General features: G+C 35.1%; 3 protein-coding genes across 8 annotated transcripts in view; 2 read left to right on the top strand and 1 right to left on the bottom strand.

Annotated features, from left to right (window-relative positions):
- Positions 1 to 3,037: 3,037 nt before the first annotated feature.
- Positions 3,038 to 12,736, top strand: LOC112518059 (autophagy-related protein 18g). 5 transcript variants are annotated; one of them, XM_025125612.1, is made up of 10 exons: positions 3,038 to 3,414; positions 4,495 to 4,959; positions 5,250 to 5,678; positions 6,712 to 6,957; positions 7,319 to 7,508; positions 7,620 to 8,107; positions 8,312 to 8,469; positions 9,728 to 9,861; positions 10,677 to 11,138; positions 12,406 to 12,736. In XM_025125612.1, exons 1-10 carry the CDS (start codon positions 3,250 to 3,252, stop codon positions 12,408 to 12,410), a joined length of 2,742 nt encoding a protein of 913 aa, XP_024981380.1. In that variant the 5' UTR covers positions 3,038 to 3,249; the 3' UTR covers positions 12,411 to 12,736. The 5 variants fall into 5 exon arrangements, with proteins under 5 accessions (XP_024981380.1, XP_024981378.1, XP_024981377.1 ...); XM_025125610.1 differs by having other exon boundaries at positions 7,319 to 8,107; positions 10,677 to 10,865; positions 10,941 to 11,138; XM_025125609.1 differs by having other exon boundaries at positions 7,319 to 8,107.
- Positions 12,737 to 16,659: 3,923 nt separating this feature from the next.
- Positions 16,660 to 17,853, top strand: LOC112517812 (receptor-like protein 35). Its single transcript, XM_025125184.1, has one exon. It carries the CDS (start codon positions 16,660 to 16,662, stop codon positions 17,851 to 17,853), a length of 1,194 nt encoding a protein of 397 aa, XP_024980952.1.
- A 2,811-nt stretch (positions 17,854 to 20,664) lies between these two features.
- LOC112517979 (LEC14B protein) overlaps positions 20,665 to 26,610 on the bottom strand; it is a 12,342-nt gene continuing 6,396 nt past the window's right edge. For both annotated transcript variants that reach the window (XM_025125453.1, XM_025125454.1), the window contains exons 5-10: positions 26,082 to 26,258; positions 25,248 to 25,325; positions 24,703 to 24,878; positions 23,517 to 23,675; positions 21,937 to 21,997; positions 20,665 to 21,058 (exon numbers count right to left, since the gene is read on the bottom strand). In XM_025125453.1, the coding sequence (XP_024981221.1) occupies positions 20,867 to 21,058; positions 21,937 to 21,997; positions 23,517 to 23,675; positions 24,703 to 24,878; positions 25,248 to 25,325; positions 26,082 to 26,258 (843 nt within the window). In that variant the 3' untranslated portion in view covers positions 20,665 to 20,866. The remainder of the gene's footprint in view (positions 21,059 to 21,936; positions 21,998 to 23,516; positions 23,676 to 24,702; positions 24,879 to 25,247; positions 25,326 to 26,081; positions 26,259 to 26,610) is intronic.

Here is a 26,610-nt window from a genome sequence, read left to right as displayed (position 1 = left end):
ATATTTTAATAATATTATTGATATTATATTATTCAAAATAGAGAATTTATTCGAGTCAAATATAATTTTTTAAAGATTTTGAATTTTTTGTTCTCTATTTAGGATAATTCGTTATAAATTCCCTAATCTATATCTATATAATAAAATATTTGACAAAAACTTCTAAAACTATTTTTTATGCATGAAGTACTATTTATTAATGCATATTACTTAAAATTTAAGATTACAAGTAAATTATGCGTAAGTACAACTTATTAAAGCTTCATGTTTAAATTCGTGTAACTAGCTGTAGATAAACATAATCAAATACAAGATAAATACTTCAACTTAAATATAAAAAATCTAAGATATAATTAGGATAATCATTGAGTTCTAACATGATACGTAATTATTATTCTTACAAAAAAGTTATATTATTAAATCAAGAATAAATTACTTCGTTGTTAAATCTAAATTAAATTATAATAAAAAATTGAATTAAATAAATTACACAAAAAATAAAAACTTTTGAATAGTTAATTTGATACTAATATTGATATATTTATCTTCGAAATTTTATGATATATTCAAATTTATATTTTATTAAAAAATAAAAATATTATCTCTTTCTCAAAACCACATAAAAATTGTATTATAACATCTACATAGAAGAAATAAAATGAAACATTAGAATTGAGATATATCTCACTGTATTGCGCGAGTACCATTTTAGTAATATTAAAACATCTTCAACAGACTTTTCAAAATTTCTCTAAAATGGATAATAAAACTTCAAAATCTCTAAAAGAAAAATACATTCAACTCTAACATATTTTTTATGTTAAAAATTACATCGATTATATTATTAAAATATTTATTTAACCTAATAAAATATTATTTTCTTTCTTTAAAAACATAATTTTTAACTTTTTTTTTAAATTAATTTTTAACTTTTTTTATTTGTGGGAATATAGGAGTTCTATAAATTTGGAGATTTGTATAGCATCTCCAACAGATTTTTCAAAATGAAGAATTAAAAGTTAAATTTTTAATGAAAATTTACAAATTTACATTAACCTCCAACATTTTTTACATTTTTAAATTATATATACTATATTATAAAGCATTTGAGAAAAACTCTTAAAAACCACTTTTTATGCGTAAAATACTGTTTATTAATGCATATTATTTAAAACTCAAGATTACAAGTAGATTGTGCATAAATATAACTTATTAAAACTCCATATCTGAATTCGTATAACTAACTGCAGATAAACATAATTAAATACATGATAAACAACTCATTTTAAATATAAAAAATCTAACATATAATTAAGATAATCATTAAGTTCTAACAAAATACTTAATTATTATATTTATAAAATGTTATATTATTAAATCAAAAATAAATTATTTCGTTATTAAACTTAAATTAAATTATAATATAAATAAATAAATTAAAATAATTACATAAAAATGAGAACTTTTAAATAGTTGATTTGATATAAACATTGATATATTTTTTTTTTCAAATTTTTATGATATCTTCAAATTTATATTTTATTCAAAAATAAAATCATTATTGTTTTTTTTAAAACACATAAAATCGTATTATAATATCGACATAGACAAATAATAAAATAGAATACTAAAATCGAGACTTGTCTCGCTGCATTGTACGAGTACTCTTCTAGTATTATTAAAATATTCAATATCTTTCACAAAATATTATTTTTCTCTATTATACATTTTACTTCAAGGATTCTCATTGGTAGGCTGAGTTAATCATTTCTTTTTCCTGGATAATATTTTTTGAAGTATTCTTTAAACTTGAATATTTTCGTACTTTCTCCGTATTGTAAATGTTTTTAAGAATTTGTTATAGCAAAAATTCAAAAAGTTTCTATTGAAAAATGACAAATTGCATGAAAAAACAACATACTGTAACTTGATTCTTATTTTAGGTAACGTACTTTTAAAACTTGTATTTTGGTACTTAAGATGTAAAATTTTAAACATTTAAGTACACGGGTAACCCGCTGAAGCACTAACCAGTTACCATGCTTATGTGGCGAGTGATGTGGTATCCAACTCAATATTATTTGCTGAAGCATTAACCGGATACCACATCACTCGTCATATCAACATGGTAACTGGTTAATGCTTCAACTAATTACCTAGGTACTTGAATGTTTAAAAACTTCACATCATAGGTCGCAAAAATAGAAGTTTTGAAAATACGTTACCCAAAATAGGAATCAAGTTAAAATACATTAATTTTCATGCAATTTGCCTTTTAAAAAATATGTTAGAGATGCTCACTCTTTATGTTACGTTCTTCGTTTTGGAGAAAATGTTGAAACAAAACACATGCTCAAAATTCCCAAAGTCTAATTTTCTTCATTTTAAAGTATCTGCAAGAGATTCTTTAACAGATTTTTTAAAATTGAGAAAATTGATATTTTGGGTATGTTTTTTTCTTTGACAATTTTTTCACAATCTTTCTTTAAAATGAAGAAAGCAGTAGAGACAGTGAATCTTTAAATTCAGAATTTGTTATAGTTGAATGTATTTTTGTTCTACTGATTATAAAATTTCATTTTTTATTTTGAATTTTTTTGAAGAATCTGTTGGAAATTTTTAATTAACCTTAAGAATAAAATATATCAACCACAAGGGTGGTATCTGATTGGTTTGAGTTTCAAAGGTAAAAAAATGTCTAAAAGTCCCAAGTTAAAGTCCAAGTATGAATAAAAATTTCTTGTGGCCACAGAGGTTTAAATACGATACCTTCAGATTATCCACAAAGCAGATGATCGTCTTGAGATTAGTCAGCTCATATAACGAGATGAATATCCAAGTTAATAAAAAAAATATTATTAATTTAATTAATTTGGAAAATAAAATTGTCTATATATTTTAATTTTAATTCTAATTTTGATTCACCTGATTTAAAATTGAAAGTAATCTTACTTTAGGAGAAATCAATTCAAGAGTCGGAGGCTTTTGAGGAGCAGAAAATTTGGGAAAACACACACACACACACACACACACACATTTTTCAATCAAATCTTCAAGTCAAACCTAAACCAAGAACACACTTACGATTACTTCTACGCTTCAAAAATCATTTTGATTTTGATTACGTTCTCGGATGATCATAGGTGATACGGAAGATTCGTCAGCTACGGCGGTGGAGGTGGCGGTGACGGACGGTGACGGACGTTTTCTATTTTTCACTGCTGAGTCGGTGGTTGTTGGAGGTGAAGGATGAAGAAAGTTAAGGGAAAGAACACTGGATTGTTGCCTAGCTCTTTGAAGATTATATCTTCTTGTATTAAAACTGTGTCTACTAATGCTAGCACCGTCGTCCGTTCCGCCGGTGCGTCCGTCGCAGCTTCGATTGCTGCATCTGGAGATGATCAGAGAGATCAGGTTTTTATTTGTTTTAACTGAGCTTATCTGTTTCCTAATCAGTTTAAACAACTTTTTTTATACGTTAATTAACTGTTCGCTGAGTATTTTTGGTTGTACGATTGAATAAAGTATGCTGGATATGATTAATTGAAACAGCTCTTAGCGGTTATGTTTGTTAATTACCAGTCACGAGCTTATTTGAGAACTTAGAAGTTCATATTATGTTAGTCGTGCATACTAGGGGAACGGAATGATTTAGTATCTTATGGAGCCCGGATAATATAAGCCTAAAAGTAATATAATCCATAAATGTATAATACAAAGATAAATAAGCTTATGCCATGGGTGCTAATTTATGTTTGTTTTTGCTTTGACCTTCTTTTGTAAGTTGTGTCAGGGAGAAAACAATGCAACTTGATCGTTGGTAAAGAAGGCATCATGGCCACAATAAGTCATAATTATCATAAATCTATAGAGGGTAAGTTGTGAGAGACCACTCTCACCCCTTGAGAAGTATCTTGTAGGAAAAAAAAAAGATTAAGTTGCTATATACAACCATTGATTACTTCCAGAAAATGGGTTGTTTACAACAATTCCATGATAAAGAATGTTAAAAAGCTCCCATGTTATCTTAAGTCATTTGTATGTGTACTGGCTTGAGGCAATCACAGAGTTTCTGTTATCCTGGTTCACGAAAGTCAACAGTGCTATGCTTGTGAGTTGTGACCAAAAGCTCAGTGCATTGTGCCCTGTAACATTTTAGCAAGCTTTAAGCATGTCAAATTATTCTTCATGGATTCCAAAAGCAGTCTTAATGGATGCCAGTTCTGCCATAATATATGGACACTTGAAGAGTGCTCCCCTGTACTAGAAAAGACCTACGTCTTCCATGTTGTTCTACGATCTTCGAGTCAGCCAGAGACCTTTCAGTAATTCGAGGCCGAACTTTCTGAAATCTGAAATAATTGCAATGCATTGGTTTCATGGTATTTATAGGGCCTACTCATTCGTGAGTAACATAAAAATGTGCCCTATGTTTGTAATTTTACATTATTACACGGATGAAGGACCCCTATCTTAGATTTTAATGGTAACCAGGTATTATGGGCTGGCTTCGACAGATTAGAAATTGGTCCTGCTTCCTTCAGACATGTCCTATTGCTTGGTTATCAGAATGGTTTTCAAGTGATCGATGTTGAGGACGCGTCTGATTTTAGCGAGCTTGTTTCTAAGCGTGATGGCCCAGTCACTTTCTTACAGTTGCTGCATATTCCTGCAAAGTGTGATGGCAATGAGAAGTTCCTATCATTACATCCATTACTAGTAGTCGTTGCAGGTGATGAAGCCACCATGTCCGCTCTAGGTCAAAATCGAAGCTATTTGGTTGCACCTGGCAGGGATGGTTCAAATGTGGCTCAGTCAGGAGCTTCTGTGGATTCTCCTACTGCTGTGCGGTTTTATTCCTTTCAGTCCAACTGTTACGTGAAGGTTCTCAGGTTCAGGTCGACTGTTTTTATGGTCAGATGTAGTCCTCTGATAGTAGCTGTGGGTCTTGAAAAGGAGGTAAGATGCCAACTCATGTGGAAGCTTTTTTAACAGTTATACCACATTTCAGGATGCTATCATGTGTTCTGTTCTCATCTTTACAAATATCAAGAGCAAATTGCACTTATTTCTTATTATACATCACATTTGTAATGCATATGTATGTGTATATAAATATGATGCAAGTTAAAAAATTGTATGCTAACCAGTGATAGAATCTCCTTGTGGATCTTTACCACTCTCGTCTTCCTTTTATTTCCACGAGCTGATAGTTGATGGCTAACTTACATATCTCTGATTTGTGATAGATGCACTGCATAGATGCCGTCACACTTGAGAATAAATTCACAGTTCCCACCTTTCCAGTTCCTCGATTTGGAGGACAAGGAATGGTTGGAGTTAACTTTGGGTATGGTCCATTGGCTTTGGGTCCAAGGTGGTTAGCTTATGCTTCAAACAAACTGCTTGTATCAAATTCAGGCCGCTTAAGCCCAAAGAACCTTACTCCTGGTATTAGCCCATCCACCTCACCCAGCAATGGTTCTTTGGTGGCTCGTTATGCGATGGAATCAAGCAAGCAGTTGGCTGCTGGAATAATCACCCTCGGTGACAAGGGATACAAAACCTTCTCTAAATACTATCCAGAGATGCTCCAAGACCATCCTATTTCTTCGACACCATCAAATGCAGGCTGGAAAGTTAGCAATGCTTCTTCAGAAGTAAATAATGCAGGAATGGTCAGTTCTTCTGACTTTGTTTTCTCATGTACTTGCTGTCGTTATTATATTTATGAAGACTGGTGATATTTTTCCAAGTTGGTTTTTATCTACATGAGGTAGAAGTAAACAAAACAAAATACAAGATAATAGAGTCAAGTGAGAAACTAGATCTGTAGTCATGCAATTAGTTTATCTTTACCTCTGTTGGTTGGGAATAGCACTATTTGGGCCTATGAATTTCAGGTTAAATTAGATATAGGCCTGTGAAATTTTAGGAAGTGCAAAACGGTCGACTAGTGAATGATAGATTGACTTGGGCCTAAGTCCTTCAACTTCAAACTTTTTCCTGCTAGGGAAGAGCAAAGGGATCTTGTTGCTCTTAATGAGTCATGTGTTTTGCACATGGGTAATTTTGTTTCGCAAGTCAAAGATTTTTCGGTACTATGAAATCTTGATGTTCTCTTTCTGGGGTTCCTAATAAATGGAAGCATGGATTTCATTTCTAGGGTTTTATTTCGGTTTTTCGGGAAGAAAATGATGAAAGTGGTAGAGGTGGTGGGTCCCACATGGGATGTCTCAAAAAAATAAAAAGCTTGTGAATGTTAAGTCACATGAGGATCTTCTAACTTCATTAAGGGTAAAATGGGAATCTCTTTAGGAAGTACTGGAGAGTGATAAACGTAGGACTATTTGTTACCAATTTCGTTTTATCGTCTAACAGGCATAGACAGCGTTATTCCCTTTGTGTGTATGCTTGCCTTTTGTTTTATTTTTCTGTCCCCCAGGGTGGGGGTGGGAGTTTGAAGCTATGAAAGGCCATTACAATCATGTCAGGAGGATTAGCTATTTCCCTTGTGTCATTTCCTATCCAGATGATAAATCATTACAATATGAATATTAATGGGGCTACCAGATTATATGAATCAATCCATATAGAGCTCAAGGATGATATGATTGTTGTTACCTGCCCAAAAAATTATTGTGCAAATCTACTTCATCAATGGATGGATAAATTTATGGATGAGATCCCCTGATTTTTATTTTGGTGCAGGTCATTGTGAAGGATGTTGTTTCAGAAGCTGTTATATCACAGTTTAGAGCTCATTCCAGTCCGCTGTGTGCATTATGTTTTGATCCAAGCGGGACACTTCTGGTTACAGCCTCGATACATGGTAATAATGTTAATATCTTCCGAATTATGCCTTGTACCCGCAGTGGTGGTTCTAGCAATCAAATCCATGATTGGAGTTCCTCTCATGTGCTTCTTTACAAGCTGCACCGTGGCATAACAACAGCTGTTAGTATACATCTATTTCTCTATTTTTTTTAATGCATTTGGTACCCGGAACCGGACGGAATAAAACAAAAACTTATCCCATGTTTGGTGCGACATTGAGACTTGGACAGGACAGGACCGAATGGGACAAAAATGCATTATTTTTGTCTCATCAAAGTAGGTGGAACAATAATCAGGAAGATGGGACGAGATTGCTAAATTACTAAACGACACTTGTCAAATTAAAACCCTAAAACCTTGCACAATTATTTCACCCACCTGACTCTTGCCCATCTAGTCCTGTCTGTGTACCAAAAGCCTACACTCCTTACTGGTTTTTATTTTCTAACTTCCTACTTTCTTTCATTTATTTGTTCGACAGGTTATCGAAGACATAAGCTTTAGTCAGAGCTGCCGGTGGATTTCTATTGTTTCATCCAAACATACTTGTCATGTTTTTGTTCTATCCCCTTTTGGTGGCGATGCTGACTGTCGGACTCATGGATCCCAGAGTCAGGCAATTAATCCAGTTCAATCTCTGCCATGGTGGTCTACTCCATCATTCGTCATAGATGAGCAACCTTTTCCACCTCCATCTCCTCTTACCCTTTCTGTAGTGGGTAGGTTAAAAAATAATAGTTCTGGATTTCTTAACTCAGTTAGCAATGCTGCTTCTTCTGCAGTGGGGAAGACGCACTTGCCCTCTGGTGCTGTTGCTTCTGTTTTCCACAACTCTATGACTTACCGTTATCAGGATGTTTCCACAAAGGTTAATTCTTTGGAATATCTGTTAGTTTATACTCCATCTGGATATGTAATTCAATACGAACTTATGCCATCAATGGGGATTCAACATGGTTCAAGAACTCAGTCAGTTTCACATCAACCAAGCCAAGTTGAGGAATTAGGAGTGACATTTGAATCTCGTCAATGGTGGCAAGTTTGCCGAAGATCAGATTCTCCGGAAAGGGAAGAAAGCATTTCAGTGACTAGCATTAACTGCCGAGAATCTGCAATGCCAACATATAACAGCAGGGTTAACATCTGCATGGGAGGTCAAAAGCTGGTGAAAAGTGATTCAGTAAAGCGAAATGATAGAGCCCATTGGTTTCTGTCGAATGCAGAAGTCCAAATAAACTCTGGGAGATTACCAGTATGGCAAAATGCCAAGGTATACATCTTAGCATAGGTTCAAAATCTTTTAGTTTCAATCTTCTTAGGGCCACCGAGGTTTTTCCTGGCTATCATCTTCAGGGCCCCATGTGATTAGTCGAGGTGCACGCAAGCTGGCCTGGACACCCACAATTACCAAAAAGAAAAAGAATCTTTTAGTTCATGGCTCTATTTGGTATTGATTCGTATTTTATTTCCCCAGGTACATTTTTATGTGATGCGATCTGTGAATGGGGAAGGATTTGCAGGTGGAGAGGCTCAAATTGAGAACATTCCGTGCCACGAAGTTGAAATAAGAAGAAAGGATTTGTTGCCTGTTTTTCACCATTTCAATAACATCAAGTCAGGCTGGGATGACAGGTGATAACCATTTACTTGAACTTTATAAGTTCTATCTGTGATGCCTCAATTTTGAAACTTCTGATCATCTTGCTGAATTTCCGTCTATAATTGGTTTTCTGTTCATAACTGTTGGAGACCATAGACAAATAGTGTCTTACATGGGTGCTTAAAGTAGTTTATTTAGTTAAATGACCTCCTTACAAGTGCTTTATAAAACCCATGGCCATCTGACAAGTTTCTAGGCATTTTTTTGCATGGAAGTGGCATTCCTCTGTTAAGGCACCCTCAAACCTGTCAGAAGGTCATGGATTTAAAAAAACTTGACAGAACATCATTTAAACAAAAGGACCCGCTTTAAATTACTGGTTCTTATGGAGGTATGCTTCTTGCATTCATTAATACCTTCAATTGGTAGTTTGTGGGATTTCATCTATTCTTGGTTTTAGCTGAGAGATTGTCCCAACATCAAGGCATGATCAAGAAATTGTACATACTTCTTCATGATATTGACTTGTATTTGACGAATAGCCAAATAATTTCCCTCAACCATATGTGAAGTTAACCGTTGCCATTTTAGTGGAAGGGAGAGAGTATCTTGCAATGAGTGTGGTTCACCTTACCTTACCTTACCTTGTGTATGTTTTCAATGTAGCTACTCATTATCTTTTTTCTTATTTATCTCGCTCTATGTTCACTTTGTGGTAGTCCTTGTTCATTCTACATGTTTGCTCACACTCTTGCACAAGTTGGGGGTCTTCACGGAAACAGTTGCTCTGCTCTTTAGGGTAGAAGGCAGTCTGCTTGATTTACTTTGGAGAGAGCATCTTGCAAATCTCAAGTGACATCTAACAGGGAAATAAGAATTTTGATAAATGTTGCCATTTATGAATCTTGACTATATTTGTGGTCTGTGAGTAATAGGTTCATAGGGTTGGGTTCAAACGAGAACGGTGACCAAATAAGAAAACACATAACAGCCAAATCACATGTGATTTTACACTGCAACCGCGTGCAAAATCACATTTGATTCTGCACGACTTTCGCCGCGACTTAAGTCGTGGGCCAAATTGTCTGCACACCTTGCTTTGACCGTGTTTCAAAATCGCATGTGATTTGGTCGTTCTCATGTTTTCTTATTTTGAACCTGTTCTCGTTTGAACCTCCCTCCAGGTTCATAAGCCAATAAATATGTGCATGGACAGTGCAAGATGATTCTTCCTCAGTTGCTTGGTCTCATTCCTGATCTGACTTTTCTTGTGCGCTTCTTTTTCTGCAGAGCCTATTCTGTCAGAAAAAATAACAGTTCATTGTCTTTGGAGTCTGGTCAATGTAGAGAGAAGGCCAGTGATGAATCTGTCATCTGTCTTTCAAAGCCAGCTTCGGTTAGCTCCACAGAAAGCTCGGATGGAGGTATAACCGATATGAATTGCATGATCAATGGTTGTTGACTTGCATTCTGAACTTGCCATCAAGCCTTACATAATATAAACCAAATTTGCATGTAAAATAATCTAGTGTTGCTTGACATAGGTTCTTTTGTTAGATAAAAGTTGCATCACTCAAAACGTGTGTTGTTTTTCCAGAATTTCAGTTGGGGCAGGCCTGTCATGTTTTTGTTCCACTTCTTTTTTCCAACTTGGTTCCTAAGGGTGTATTTGGTATGCAGACAGGACCTGATGGGCGAGAGTGAGGTAGATGGGTGAAAGAAGTGTGGAAAGTTTTAGGGTTTTACTTTGATATGGGTAGTTTAGTAATTTACCAATCTTGTCCCATCTACCAGATTTTTGTTCTACCTATTTTGGTGGGACACTTAGGTCTTGTCTTGTCCAAAGTCTAATGCTGCGCCAAACATGAGACAAATTTTTGTGCTGTCCAGCCTGTCCCGTTTAGGACGGGACCGCACTGGATGAGCGAGAGTGAGGTAGGCAGGTGAAAGAAGTGTTAAAGGTTTTAGAGTTTTAATTTGACAAGGGTAGTTTAGTAATTTTACTAATCTTATCTAACCTTCTAGATTTTTGTTCCACCTATTTTGGTGGGACAGAAAAAATTGCAACTTTGTCCCACTCAGGTCTAGTCTTTTACCTGTCTAATATCACTCCAAATGTGGGACAACAAGTTTTTGTACTGTTCTTCGTACCAAATGCATCCTTACATGCTTGTTTTGCTGCATTTTTGTTTCACCTGAACATCTAATAATTTAATTCTTTTTGAAACTTCATTTTCAGGATCATCCCGGAGGATCGAGAATTTGTTTGATCTTGATCCAGTGAATTGTGAGAAGTCTAGTATACCCATCGGTCGTATTCCGAATCAACTATATCTTGAAACGAGACTGTCCTTAGTAAATCGAAACCCTAAAGAAGTCTCTTCCGAGCTTTACAACACCGCCACTTCTCAAATGGACGACCACATTGGTAGTAGAATAGCGAGCACCCCATTGTTAACCACTGACCATTTTGATATCAAGAAACTGCCATGTGTGTCTCCAGGTCTTAAGAACCCAGTAGATTTTGATGGGTGTTTCCAGGAGGGTTATTGTAAGGTGGTGGAACAAGTTGGTCATGGCAAGCTAACTGGTGCTGCACTTGATGACGATGAACATGATGGGAGTCATTGTGGGAGGGAAATTTCAGAGAATGATGAGGAAGATGAACTGCATGGTGGGATGTTTGACCTTTTTGAAGAAGGTAAATACGCATTTTGACTTTTCGTCCAAGCCCATTACTTTCCAAACTAAAAAAAGGTCCAAAATAAATGTTCATATTTCTATTTTAGTTTGTCCCGAAATAAGTGTCCCCTTTCAAAAGGTCAACTTTCCAATTATACCCTTAATCATGAAATGGTGAAATTCATTACTCCCTCTATTGTTATGGGAACAATTATGATTTAGTTAAGAGTAAATAACATTTTTCGTCCCTATAGTTTGTTAAAAGTTGTGAATTTTGTTTCTGTGGTTTTGAAATTGCGGTTTCTGTCCCTATGTTTTGCAAATCATTGCTATTTTCGTCCATGATGCTAATTCTTTCCTTTAAATATGAGGGAATAAAATAGCAATAAAATTGTAAACCATAGAGATGGAAACAACAATAAAGTTTAAATCATAAGGACGAAAATAGCAATGATGTCCAAACCATAGGGATGGAAACTGCAATTTTAAAACCACAGGGACGAAATCCACATTTTTCAACAAATTCACAGGGACAAAAAACACAATTTACTCTTTAGTTAATTAAGATTTATAATGAATTCATATTTCTAAAACTGCGTTTCTTTTTCTTTGTGAACATTTATTTTTGGATGGAGAGAGTATAGACTTATTTCGTGTTCTGTCATTCTATCTAACATTATTAGTGTTAAAAGAGTCCCATATCAGCTGGACTTGAACACTTTCTCTTCAATATATGTCGGGTTCCTCCTCTCCTTAAAGGGCTTTTTTGGAGAGTAATCTGGTCGGGTCCGACGTATCTCACATGGTATTAGAGGTGTCTACCACACACTTGAGGATAACCTATATTCGTCTAGCCCACTCATCCTTGTAGCCCGTTATCGACACATTTCTACAATTTGTGCCCGTCTAGCCTCTACTTAAGGGGACATGTCAGAGTCCCGTATTGGCTAGACTTGGACAAATTATCCTCAATATATGTTGGGTCCCTCATTCTCATTCTCCAGGACGCTTTGGAGAATAACCTAATGGGGTTTCATATATCTCACATCCTATCAGATCCATTGTCTACCATCTGGGACATCTTTGCATGTGACTCAACACTCGGGTACATCTTTACCCCGTCTAGCCTCTATTGGAGGAGACATGTTAGCGTCTCACATAAGCTAAACTTAGACACTGTCTTTTCAATATATGTAAAAACCCTCATTCTCTTTCTCAACGATTTTTCCGGAGAGTAATCTGATTTGGGTTTCACATATCTTAAACTGAACAACATTATGAAACAGGCTGATTAGGTGCCAGATCTGAATTCTTCGATGGAAGTGGCGTGGCATGGTGTTGATCAATCTATATCCGAAGCCTCTTCTATCATTGTATGTGATCATCTCTCATCTTCTCTCTTTAATGTATATTTTGTGAATAAAATGACAATTTTATGTTCTATTGTGGGTCTAAAATTGGGTAAAGAGGGGAATGGGTTCTATGTGGTTCACTCCATTTACTGAACTTTCTATCTAGTTTGCTTGTTTAGATGTGATCAGTGTGAAAGTTCTCTACAAAATGTACAAAATAAATCTGTGTATACTTTCTTTATTCAAAAAGGTAAGCAAAAGAAATTGAAATCAAGAGCTTTGCCTAGTTGCTAAGAATGATGTTTTTTTTTAAAGTATATAATATTTATATACGGCAAATGCAACAAATAAACTCACGCACCCTCCTTACCTACGGTGAGGTTTGAACCCCTGACCTCCTAGAAGGCTAAGGGCTACGATACCGCTAGGCCAAAGACCCTTTGGTGCTAAGAATGATGTTATTGGTAGGATTCTCATAGTTGAAACTAGGAATTGCACAGAAAAACCCAAGCCCAAAGCCCGGTCTGGAGCAGGCCTCAAAGCCGGATCAGACTGAAATTTTGGGGGCGTGCCCGGGCCTAGCCCCAACCTGGAAAAGCATGGAAAAGTGTGGTTAATCCCGAAAAATCCCAAAAATTCCCAAAAAAGCCCGGTTGAAAAGCTCCCTTTTCAACCCCAAGTCTGGCTTTGTGTGGGCCCAAAAAGCCCGAACTTTTTCTTTGCTCACTGAAAACGGGCTTCAAGGCCTTGGCTTGGCCCGAAAAAGTCTGGACCTTGTACATCTTTAGTTGCAACATGTCTGTGTTTGATGAATTGATGGTATGATGATGACCATCAAATACAACTATGGCTATTTTTTATGGTCTGATTATATACGATTAAACCAAATCAATTCGAATGTATGATACCTTATATAATACCATATGTATGGTTTGGAGTTTTTCTTTTTCTTCATGTTTTCTCTTAACGAACAAGCTATTATGTCCATTACTAAATTCTAAGTCGCACCCGATGTAGGGCTGGACTTAATGAACTCTTGGTCTCCGTTTAGTTGGCAAATACAGAATAACCCAATAACTTTGGATTCAACTTAAAACACTGTAGTGGAACTTATTGGTAACTCATAACTTGAGACTTGTAAAAGAGTTCACAAATCTCATTTTCTATTCATGTGGGCCGAGTTGTTACAGCGTCAAACTAAATGTCCCTTAAATTTCTATCGATAAATAAAGATGTTAGAAGATTTTTTTGGGTCAACCACATTCACTTTCTAGACATTTCTCAATCAAAATTTTATTTTAATTAGAGTTTATGTAAATACCTTACACATTTACGTAAAAATATCTTTTTTAAAATGATAATTGGATTTATGTAAATGCTTAATGCAATTTTATAAATCTCGACTACAATAGAAATTCGATATCAAAACTAATTAAAAAATAAATTTATTTAAAAAGATAAAATATTTTAATCAATTTCCTATTTTTATATAAACATTGGTCGTAACAATCCCACAATCTTTATCCAAAATAAATGAAGTATAAAATTCCTCATATGTAAAGAAATCTGGGAAGGGATTTGTATTAATTATCTTAAAATATTATTTAAAATTTATTACTTTATAAAAAATTTGTTCAATATTAAATACACTGAATATTTTAATAACATAATTAATATTAGAATCTTTAAAATAAATAAACTGTCAAAATTAATGCAAATAGCATTTTCTAGAAATTTTGGTTCAAAATATTAAAGATATTAAGAAAATACCCATAATTTCAGAGTCCTTAAGTTAAATGTGCATTTCTTTAATTCAAATTGACCTTATAACCATTTCTCTCTTGAATTGACCCAAATATCATTACTTTCATAATATCCAGGTCCGTAATATTACGTTAATTGAATATTGTGGATATGGTGACATTTAGATCAATCCGAAAAAGAAATGATTAGAAAGCCAATTTAAATGAGAAAAATGCTTTTTAGCTAATTTCCCATTTTTAACTCAAAAGAATGTGAGATTGAAAGTAAAAAATTGAAAATAAGAGATTCAAGGACCCCATTGGCCCACGTGTTAGTTTAGTTGACTAACCTAATCGTTAAAGGGTCAAAAAGGGAGTTTAGCTCAAAAAGGGTCAAATGAGTGTTTAGCTCAAAAAGGGTCAATATTTCATTTGATTAAATTAATTGGAGTAAAAGATGCCATTAATTTACACAGCCAACGATAATGTGGAAAGTGGAGTAATATTAAAAATTGTAAACAAAATCTGAATATTTGATTATTTTTAATCTCATGCTCATTTATAAAGTGCATTTTAGAAATGAATTAATTTGATATATCTGAGATGTATTTCATTAATGTTAACATTCAATTATGATTGATCCAAAAGTTACACTTCTTACCATAACTTGATTTCTCACAAACCCTAATTAGTACGCTTTGAAATTTACAACATTCTCTTCTATCCATGCATGTATTTAGTACTCGTATTTCTAATACTTAAAAGAATAAATTGTAAGAAAAAATAACGTACTTTAACTTGATTACTATTTTGGGTTACGTATTCTTAGAACCTCCATTTTGGTACCTAAGATGTAAAGTTTTAAACATTTAAGTGCCCAGGTAATTGGTTGAAGCATTAACCGGTTATCATGCTAATGTGACGAGTGATGTGATACCCAACTCAATATTATTTGCTAACATGGTTAGTGATATGAAATTTTTTTTAGTCTAAAATTAGTTTTCAACTGGTTATTCGGGTACTTAAATGTTTAAAGCTTTACATCTTAGTTATCAAAATAAAAGTTTTGAATGTACGTTACCCGAAATATAAATCAAGTTAAATACATTATTTTTTCATACAATTTACCCTACTTAAAAGAAAATTATCGTTAAATATAACATAATTTAATTAATGTAATTCATTTGATAAACATGTAGATATAAACTAAAAATTATATTACTTATAAATCAAAAAAATAAATTAAAAAAATTGAATATTTTCTTTAAAAAAATGTGTGAAGTATTTATATATCAATAAACTGTTTTTCTTAAATTATATCATATTCAATATATACTTTATAATTTTTTAAAATCAGTAATAAAAGTTAAAAAGTAATAAAAAAAACAGATAAATCAACTCCAAAAACTATTCAATTTTAAATATTTCACGACAATTATATCATAAAAATATTCTATACATTTAATAAAATATTATCTTTTATATGTTAAATATTTAATTTTAGTATCTGATATCTGAAAAAAAGAATTAAGTATATTAATCTCTCTTAAATATTGAGTTTCAAAGATTATTTTTCAAATTTAGAGATTTTTACCATCGCTTTAACATGCAAAATCTAAAATGCAAATTTATTGAGATGCACTAAGAGACAACATCTGAATCGTTAATAGATGAATCTTGTTTGACAATTTTTTTTGCCTCTTAATGATTTTAAAACCGTCTGAATGATTTTGTATCCAAGGTATTCGTAAACCGTTTTACGCTCTAATTTCATTGTAAACAATTACTTGACAATTATATTTCATTGTGTACTGTATCATAAGAGTCACTTAATCATTCTGACAACTTAATTATTTTACGCCAAATCATTCAGCAACTGCTAAACAGTATATATGTTCAAAAATTATACGTCTAATTTTTATATTTTACTTTTTAATATAAGATAAAAAAATCTACCTTTTATAGTTAAGATTAAAATTATTATTTAATACCTATTTATTTTGGAAAAATAAAATGGAATAGGGATGGGTTTAATCATAAATACATGTGATAGCTCACGTGGCAAAAGAAACCACCCAAACACCATCTGACTTGCCATCCCGAACCTGCCACGTAGGCTCGGACAACCGTTGGTGGTTCCCAAACCTACACACAACAATACAAAAAATATATAATTAAATTATTAAGTTAATTAATTAGTTATTTCCAATTTCGAGAACACATACTATCAGCTTCATTTGCAGAAGGTTAGTTGCACTTCCTCATTTCCATCATCGCTCTCTCTCTCTCTCTCTCTCTAGAAATCTCTAAATCGCCATTAAAGCTTTCAAGCATCATCTTCTCGATTGTATATTCCTTTTGATTCACCTCCTTTTTTGTCTTCTTCGATCTATCAATCGTGTTTTAATCGTACTCTGTTTCTGGTTTTTTGATCGATTTGTGAATCATGATGAACAGATTGGTGTTGGTTTTGATTAATTTGTTGATTATTGTTTATCAATTTAGATTTTCATTTGCGATTTTGGATCCTGTTGATTTTTTGGCTTTACAATCGATTAGAAAATCAATGGACGATATGCCTGGTTCTACCTACTTTTCGTCTTGGGATTTCACCTCCGATCCCTGCAACTTCGCCGGCGTTTTCTGCGACGGCGATAGAGTTGTTACTTTAAACCTTGGAGATCCACGCGCCGGTGCTTCTGGTCTCTCCGGCCGGATTCATCCTGATATCGGGAAATTAACTAATCTCGTCGAATTCACCATTGTTCCCGGTCGTATTATCGGTACACTTCCGGCGACTTTATCGCAGTTGAAAAATCTCCGTTTTTTAGGAATAAGTCGGAACTTTATCTCCGGCGAAATTCCGGCGACTTTGGGAGAGCTTCAGCGGCTACGAACACTTGATCTCAGTTACAATCAGCTCACCGGGAATTTGCCTTGGTCCGTCGGAAGTTTAACGGCGTTAACTAACGTCGTTCTCTGTCACAACCGTTTATCCGGTTCAATACCTTCATTCTCTTCCCAAGCCCTAACCCGGCTAGACCTCAAACACAACAACTTTTCCGGTTCTATTCCACCTGGTTCGCTTCCTTCTTCTTTACAATACCTTTCTCTCTCATGGAACCGGTTCACCGGTCCTGTCGATCAGCTTTTACCTCAACTCAACAACTTGAACTACCTAGATTTGAGCTTGAACCGGTTCACCGGTCCAATCCCCGGCTGTGTATTCACCTTCCCAATCACCAACCTCCAACTCGAGCGAAATCTATTTTCCGGTCCGGTTCAGCCGTTCAATGAAGTTTCAATCCAAACCGTTGATCTTAGCCACAACATGCTGTACGGACAAGTGTCTCCATTGTTCTCAACCGTACAGAATCTTTATCTTAATAACAACCGGTTCACCGGTTCTGTTCCCACGACGTTGATGGACCGGTTGATGGCCGGAAATGTACAGCTGTTATACCTGCAGCATAACTTTTTGACGGCGGTTCCGATCAATCCAACGGCAGAGATTCCACTGAGCAGTTCGTTGTGTTTACAGTATAATTGCATGATCCCACCGGTTCAGACGCCCTGCCCGATTGAAGCGGGTACACAGAAGACCCGACCCACATCACAGTGCATGGAATGGAAAGGGTAAAATAGGGAATTACTCGTATAGTTTTGATTAATCTCGTATAAAATAATATAATTAAACTACTAAATATATTTTTTTTCCTGGGATTTTTTATATTAAATTTAATTCATTTTTTGTGTCAAAAAATGGGGAATATACAAGTCAAATTCTTTATTAGAGAAATGTGGGATTTTGAATGTTTTATCCATTTTTTTTAAATAATATTGTGTTTATTACGATTGTGTCTATAGTACGACATACGACATTAAAGTCGCAGCTATTTCAAGTTTGTGCTGCGGCTTTTGATTTCGTTCTCGGTTAGTAAAAAATGGTTTGAGTTTTTGTAGGCTTTTGAGCTTTGAAGTTGAAAAAGAGCCCAACCGGACTTTTTAAGCCACACCTTTTAGGTTTAACCGGCTTTTTCAAGCCGGGTATGTCCCCAAAATTCATATGGGTTCACAAAAAGCCTAATCCCGAAACCCTTTCTTGAAAAGGCATATGGGCCTACTGAGACTGAAGCCCAATTCGGACCAGGCTTCAAATCCCAGTGAGGCCAAAATTCCGAAAAATACCCAAAAAAACATGCCCTTAAAAAAGTCCGTTTGGGTTCTTTTTCAACCCCAAAGCCTGATGCGGACCTAAAAATTTGGATCTTTTTTTTGTTCACCGAAAACGGATTTAAAAAGTCGAGGCCTAGGCCTGAAAAAGTCTTGACCTTGTACATGTGTTTTTTTTTTTGAAAAAGAAAACAATATCATATTCTGTAATGTATAAAATTGGAATTATGTGTTTGATGAGACATGTTTTAGCATATTTGGTGTGGTTTTGTTTTTACCTCTTGTAACCATGATATCTGTTTCTCGATCGATAAAATCTGGAAAGTTAAAATCTATTATCGTAAATATTTAAAGTTTCCATTTGTGACACCATGTGGGGTTTATTTAGAGTAGTTGAAGGATATGATGTGTGATGTTTGTTTTTCTTTGTTTTCTTATTCTTGTTTTGGTAACATTTATATGTTTATATCACATATTTTTGTGCACCAAAATTTGCAATAGCCAATATTTATTTGTTTATTTAATTTATAAATTAATTTCTAGTAAATTTAATTCTTTAAACTATAAGGGTGGTGTCTGATTGGTTTTGACATTGGGCTTTAAAGGTCAAAAGTGTTTGGAGGTCCCAAATTCAAATCCAAGGAAAAATAAAAATCCTCTTGTGACCACGAAGGTTCAAATGTGGTGACTCTGGGCTATCCGTAAAGCAGGTGGTCATCCTGAGATTAATTGGCTAGCATAGCAGGTTGGATATCCATGTTAATAAAAAAATTCTTTAATAAATTTAGTATTAGAAGTTGTGTCAAGATATTTTTTTAGTGTATATGTTCTACACTTGGAAAAATACTATTTTTTTCCATTAGAAACAGTTTTAATTGATTTTTCAAGCTAAAGAACGGTTAAAGATTGAACCAGCCTTTTGAAATACCAAATCTCTTTTTTGCTTGACAAACTGAGCTTTGACGAACCAGGCTTCGTGTACTTCAAAACAAGAGCCGTATATGAAGTTTTATGAAACAACTGAAAAATGATGTAAACTGATACACCAATCACATGACTTCAATGCAAAATCACATGTGATTTACCATTTCTCATATTCTTTTATGTTAACATTGTTGTCGTTTGAACCCAACTATATATAAAAGAAAGATTCAAACGAGAACAGAGTTTTAACTAAAACCTCTTTACCCCTTAGGATAAAGATAAGGTCTACATACAATGATCTCAAACCCTACATTTAAATGGGACATTTGCTACATTTGATTTGGTTATATAATGAAGCAACCGTGTAAACGAAAACCATTTCCAACCCTCTTAAAACCAACTAATGGGGTTCGAGTGGTCGTTAAAACTAACAATTAAGACATGAACCCACAATCATTGCTACGATTTCGTCATTTAGAGCCATTTACCAACACAAATTGTGTCAATGTTAACCGGATAAGAATATGACATGGGTCAACACTAATTACACAGTCATTACGTTAGATTATTAGATCAACATCTCGATCAAGATCATAGACCAGTAAAAAGGGCTTAATAAACAGTAACATCTCGATTGATCCTATCATCCAACTATTGCACCGAGTCAAACCCCCCAAAATTGTAGCCCAGTAAACTAAACCAAAAGAACCCAGTGAATCTCACATTAAGGGATCATTTACCAAAAACTTATCGCGTAAGTGCTTACTGGTAAAAAGCACCACCCCCACTTATCTTATTAGATAACATTCTCGGCTATCAAGATGGATTGTTAAGTACCCACGCAATAGTCATTCTCCCTCACCGGGTAAGATTCCTTGTCCTTGTTATGCCTCTTGCCGAGTAAGATTCTTGGGGGTCGTTTACCTTAGTAAGTGCTTACCGGGAAAATTGAGCACTCTTACTTACTTACCGGATAAGATTTTGGTCCACCAATATGATATCATATGCAACAATTTACCCGGTAAGAGCTAACCTTGGTAAGAGTCGTAGCCCTCACTTACTAGGTAAGACTCTCGGTCCTTGCCTTCGCTCTTACCGGGTTAGGTTCTTGGTCCTTCCCATATGCATCCGGTAAGGTAAATGACTTTGTAAGCGTTTACCCAGGTAAGTGTTTGTTAAACGGCCCCTCAATCTTTTCCATGACCACCTAGTAAAGTAAGCGCTTACCAGTAAACTGTTCCTAAGTAGGGCCTACAAAAAGTAGAATGTACGCAAACCTTACCTGTACTCAGAATTGTACCCCAGGTGCAAAACAAACTCCATAACCAAACACTAATAGACAAAAGACTCGATATGTGCATAATAGCATCATTTTGGACATATAATTTTACATATATAAAAGAAGATTCAATTATACCAATGGAAAAAGAATTTATGATTTATATACAATCTTTTTCTGCACAACAACAAAAAGTCATTTCCTCGTTTCCTTAATTCATTTGTTCATTATATTGTTCACCGAAGCGAAAGAACAACTTACGGATTTCAAAGAGTATTCAATCAAAATGCCGTCTTCGAGGCCTACTATTGTTCGTGGGAATCGGGGTCTCTCCGTTACCCGGGAATTCCCACTTGGCAATATCTCCATCGAATGAAGAACTAACGAGCATCGGATAATGAGGGTGCCAACTGCAATCTCGTACGGTTGACTTATGGTGCACGAGCCTTGCAACTTGCGCTCCACTCACCTGGAAACGGTTTAAAATTAAATCAGAACGAGCGATTCTGGGTTATGAGCTTAACTTGGTGGATACAACTCAAATTGGGATAGAACAGGACAGACAAAACATTTGTTTGTTCACCATGTTTGGTGTGACACGTAGACAGGGAGAGGACAGGACAAGATTTGAGTGGGACCAAAAAACGGAGAGAGAACAAATCCATGTCTTTTGCTCACATTTAGACTGAGACCCGACAAGACCCGAGTGCAAAAAAATGCATTTTTTTGTCCCACCAAAATAGGTGGAACACAGACCAAGGAGATGGAACAAGATGGTAAATAACTAAACTATCCACGTTTTCTGCTACATTTTTAGACTTAGACAAGACAGGAGTTGAGTGCAAAAAAAGGCATTTTTTGTCCCACCGGAATAAGTGGAACACAAACCAAGGAGATAGAACAAGATTGGTAAATTACTAAATTGTACACGTTTTGTGCTACATTTAGACTAGCACAGGACAAGATTGAGTGCGACAAAAATGCAAATTTTTATCCCGACAAAATAGGTGGAACAAAAATTAGGGAGACGGGATAAGCTTGGTAAATTACTAAACTAACCATGTCAAATTCAACCCCTAAAACCCTGCACAATTCTTTTCACCCGTCTACCTCACTCTCGCCCATCTAGTTCAATCCCGTCCGCGTACCAAACGCAACTTTTTTATTCTATGTCGCTACTCTCGACACATGTTAAGTGTGTGTATGTGCATTCTTATTTGAGAATCTATAATTTGATATATCCTACGAAATGCTCGAGGAAAATTCAAATATAGCATTTACGTTGATGAGAATTTAATTTCGCGTTATGATGAAAGAAAATTGCAGTTTAAGGATCGTGGTACATACCAAATCATAAACATAAACACAAGAATCATGAGATCCGGTATAAATGTACTTCTGGCCGGTGCTGCAACATCATAAACAAGAAATCGGTTAATGTTTTATTGGCAATATTGCAAAACTCCACCTGTTATCCACACACACGCAAAGGAAAAGAGTGGGCAAAAGATGGCAACAAGAAAAGAAAAAGAACTTAATTTCGGTTGAATCAGTCCCTCCAATCTCCCTTAAAAGTGAACATGATAAGCCAAAGAGCAACTTCTAGCTACTTTATTTACTTGGGATGTAATGTTTCTGTAACATTCCTGGCCAACTGTACAAGATATTGTCCGTTTTATCTACACCTGGACTCATGGTTTTAAAACGTGTCTGATAGATGAGGTCATGAGGCATTCAGTCCTTTATAAGGCAACCTTCCTTCCCCTCCCCAACTGATGTGGGATCTCATAATCCACCTTCCTCAGGGAGCCCAGATCCTTGCTAGCACACCAGTTGGGTTCCTCGCTATGATACCATTTGTAACATCTCTAGCCAATTGTACCAGATATCGTCCGTTTTATCCACACCTAGACTCACATTTTTAAAACGTGTCTGATAAAGAAGGTATTGGGTCCCTGATGCACATATGAACATTCCCTGGACTTTCCCTTCTTACCTTCTCACTTTCTCACTATATTTAGCCTTCTTATTTGAACCGACCCCTGTATATAGGGAGACCTTCTTTTGAGAACTCTCTAAATTGTGAGATCTCTGAGAACCAATGCATTATGTGCTATTTCATATGATTCTTTTTCATCTATAGCTAGAATTTAACGTAGTGATTTAACATATACCTGTTTCACAATATGATTGTTTCACATGTACACGATTCACAATGTGAACCTTTTTGGTGTAGTTGTGAAACAAAAAATACATGTAAAAAAGTTTTACATTGTGAACCGAATACATATCAAACGAATATATGTTAATAAATACATTAAATGCTATACTTAGATAGTTAGATAGAAAAATAATTAAAGTGAACCAAAACCTTAGGGTAGAAATTCTCACGGATCTTACAAATTTGGGAGTTCTTCAGTAATTAAGCGTCTCTATACGCACACACAATATATATAGAGAGAGAGAAGGGGGGGGGGGGAGGTTGAGGAGAAAACCCCGAAAATTGAAAAACTGAGGAACACCATAGTAATCATTCATCTGAACGGTATACACATGTGCATACAAGTAACTAAAGTTGTTTCTTGGTTTTTACGTACGTGTGCATGTTATGCACATGTACATACCGGACAAATTGCTTAAAATTACTTGTATGCACATGTGCATATCGTCCAAATAAACGGTTACCAGAGTGTTCCGCGGTTGACCTATAGCATGATGACCCTAGTCCCTATATATAAATATATATATATATATATATGTGTGTGTGTGTGTGTGTGGAGAGGCGTGCAGCCAATTGACCTATAGCATGATGACCAAGTTATAACACAAAGGTTGTTGGACAGGGATCCTGGCTGATATTTAAAATAAATTGATAAAGAGATGCTGCGAGTAGATATCAAATTGTGCCAAGTATCTATTCTACTTACCCATATTCTGGTGAAAAGTAGCAGCGGATTAATGTACGCAATACTGAATGACCTTTATATGTGGCAACAGATTGGTCACATGGATGCTTCACATCTCGTGCCCGAAGTGGGTAGTCCATCCATCTATAATCCCATTCATAGTTCCTGAACCCCGGAGTGCTGAAAAAGAAGAGAAAGCATTATATGTTATAACTTATAAGCATGTAGAATTGTAACTATTTGAATAAATATTTATCCAAAAGAAGTTATTTGAATAAATTTAACAATCTAGATGAAGCCTAGGTCTAAATGACTATACTCGTCACATCAAATAACTGTCGTGATTTTTAATAGTGGCAAAATTGATGAAATAACGGTGATTTTATTGGGAAATTTTTCAAAATAAGTGTGTAGATATTTAGAAAATTAGAATCTATAGAACTTAGATATAAAGGGTTTATGAGAGGTTAAAAGAGAAGTTGTAAAAGAGAGAATATAACAAGCATTTTTAAGGAAATTTCTTTATACACACACACACACACACACATATATATATATATATATATGGAGAGAGGGAGAGAGAGAGAGAGGGGTTCAGGGAAAACCCCCCAAAAAATGAAAATTTGAGGAACACTCTCATAACCATTCAGCGTTATGGTATGCGCATGTACGCACCAGGTTTCTATCCACATGTGCATATCCAACAAATTACTTGTATTCGCATGTGCATATAGTACAGATAAATGGTTATTATGTTGTTCCTCAGTTTTTCATTTTTTTGCAGTTTTCCCTATATACGGAGGTATATAAAAGAACACTAACGGTCGACGTAAAGGTGTGGGGGGGACATGGCCTGCGACCTAATGTCGCAGCCAACATCGCGTGAATCACATGTGATTTTACACGTGATTCTAGTGTAAAATCACACATGATTCTAGGGTAAAATCACATGTAATTCGGCCATTTCCTTATTCTCTTATTTGGTTACGGTTCTCATATGAACCTGACTACATATATATATATATATATATACATATATATATATATATATATATCATGTTGCCTCTAAAGATATATAGTGGTTGTTGAGATAAATGTGATACCTCAAGCCATGCTTGAATGAGAGCTATGAAGTTTCTTGCATAATTTTCCATATTGATCTATAACAATATGTATTCATTTATAAATAAAAAGGATATTAACATACCGAGTGGCATTAGAAGACATTTTTCGGATATCCCAAAGCTTGATTGTCTGATCCTTCCCATTTGAAATGAAATAACGACCATCCCCACGGCTGTCAAGAAATGTAATTCCTTCTAGGTGTCCCATCAGAATTCCAGCAGGCTTTCCTTTTGATCTGAAACAGCGTCTGTCCCAAACCTGAATATTGTGATATTAACATTTCCATCCATTTAAGAAGACAAATCGTCGTCTGTTTGGTTGGTTGGTTTTCCATTAAGTTTTGTATAGATAAAGCTGATTACGTGCACTTTTAATCTGTTTGTATAGATTGGGAGGGTTTTTATTTGCGAGGGTTTTTTCATAGATGGAAGGAGCGTGTTTTTAATTAGGTGGGGCAGACTTGGCTTTTTGCATAAAGCTCCCCCTAGAAGCTTACCGAATAAGCCACTTTCTATATCATTAAGTCGCCACCAAACAGTCATCTATAGCTGACCGAATAAGTTGTGAGTCTTATTAAGCTCATTAAGCTGTTAACAATAGGCCCTAAAGTTTGCTATAAGGATTTACCTTACAGAGATTATCATCACTCCCTGAATATATCAGATGGCTGGCTTCATCGGCAAAGCATACGCTGTTTACATCTGACTGCGCAGGTAAGGAAATAACATAATAAGCCGTACAACTGATAGCATGTAGTCATAACAAACCAGTGAAGATCCATAACAACCTGATCTAGAAAACGGCTACTCATACAATATACAAGACACAAATGAAGATAAAGAAAATGGATCAATGAGAAATATTACTACATGTTAAAAAGAAAGGCACATTTTTTGAAGTATATAATATTTATATACGGCAAATAGAACAAATAAACTCACACATCCTCCTCACCTTTGGTGAGGTTTGAACCCTTGACCTCCTAGGAGGCCAAGGACTCACATACTGCTAGGCCAAAGGCCCTTAGGTAAAAAAAGAAAAAAAAAAAGGAAGGCACATTCACGTCAACTGTAACATCACAGGCCAACCATATTAGATAATGTACGCTTTGTCCACACCTGCACTCATGGTTTTAAAACGCGGCTAAGAGGAGGTATCCAGTCCTTGATAAGGCAACCTTCGTTCCCCTCCCCGACCGGGGTGGAATCTCACAATCCATCCCCCTCAGGGAGCCATACCAGTCTGATATCCGGCTCTGATACCAATTGTAACATCCCAAGCCAACCATATCAGATATTGTTCGCTTTATCCACACCTGGAAGTTTTAAAGCATGTTTGATAGAGGAGGTATCAAAGCCGGAAACCAGATATTGTCTGCTTTATCCACGTCTAGACTCATATAAGCACTCTAAACCAACAACCTATATGTAGAATCAATACTATTATTAACAATGGTATTACCGTATGTGCTTGTATTCGAAGGGAAAGCCTGTTTGCTTCAATATCATAAACATATATCGAATCATCACTACTTCCAGCTACAAGTTCTCTACCATCATTAGAAAATTTCACGGAAAAAATTCCAAACGAATACCCCTCTTCATCATCAGCAGAAAATTCTAAGCCTTCATGGATCTCCTGCAAATTTCCAATTTATCAAAGTCAAGCAGCCATCATAAAACCCCAATAGCAACTATCAAATATCCAATACCATTTTGCACTTGGATGCGAAATCAATGAGTGATATAGTTATTTAGTACTCCCTCACAATAAAAATGACTCACAGTTTTAGACAAGCATAATTATTAAACTTTTTAGTTAACCAAATGACAACAAATTTAGACAATCTATTTGATATTTCCTAGCATGTAGAGAATGCTAAGAAATTGATACGAATCAATTGGCAAAATCAAGATTAGCGGCCAAAAGTACCACTAATCGGATGCTTATTAAAATAAACCCTGGAATTCGAGACCCAGTAATCTCCAAT

Source organism: Cynara cardunculus (assembly GCF_001531365.2).
Source record: "Cynara cardunculus var. scolymus isolate 2C chromosome LG 9, CcrdV1, whole genome shotgun sequence".
Classification (NCBI taxonomy): Eukaryota; Viridiplantae; Streptophyta; class Magnoliopsida; order Asterales; family Asteraceae; genus Cynara; species Cynara cardunculus.
The sequence above is the reverse complement of the archived record's forward strand: the minus strand, read 5'-3'. Positions and strand labels throughout refer to the sequence as shown.

Excerpts from the sequence above, each read along its gene's own strand:
- LOC112517812 (XM_025125184.1), top strand. The coding sequence starts at position 16,660 with ATGATGAACAGATTGGTGTTGGTTTTGATTAATTTGTTGATTATTGTT.
- LOC112518059 (XM_025125609.1), top strand. The coding sequence starts at position 3,250 with ATGAAGAAAGTTAAGGGAAAGAACACTGGATTGTTGCCTAGCTCTTTG. Across the intron at positions 8,108-8,311 it reads CAGTATGGCAAAATGCCAAG|GTACATTTTTATGTGATGCG; the intron begins GTATACATCTTA and ends TTATTTCCCCAG. Across the intron at positions 9,862-10,676 it reads CACAGAAAGCTCGGATGGAG|GATCATCCCGGAGGATCGAG; the intron begins GTATAACCGATA and ends CTTCATTTTCAG.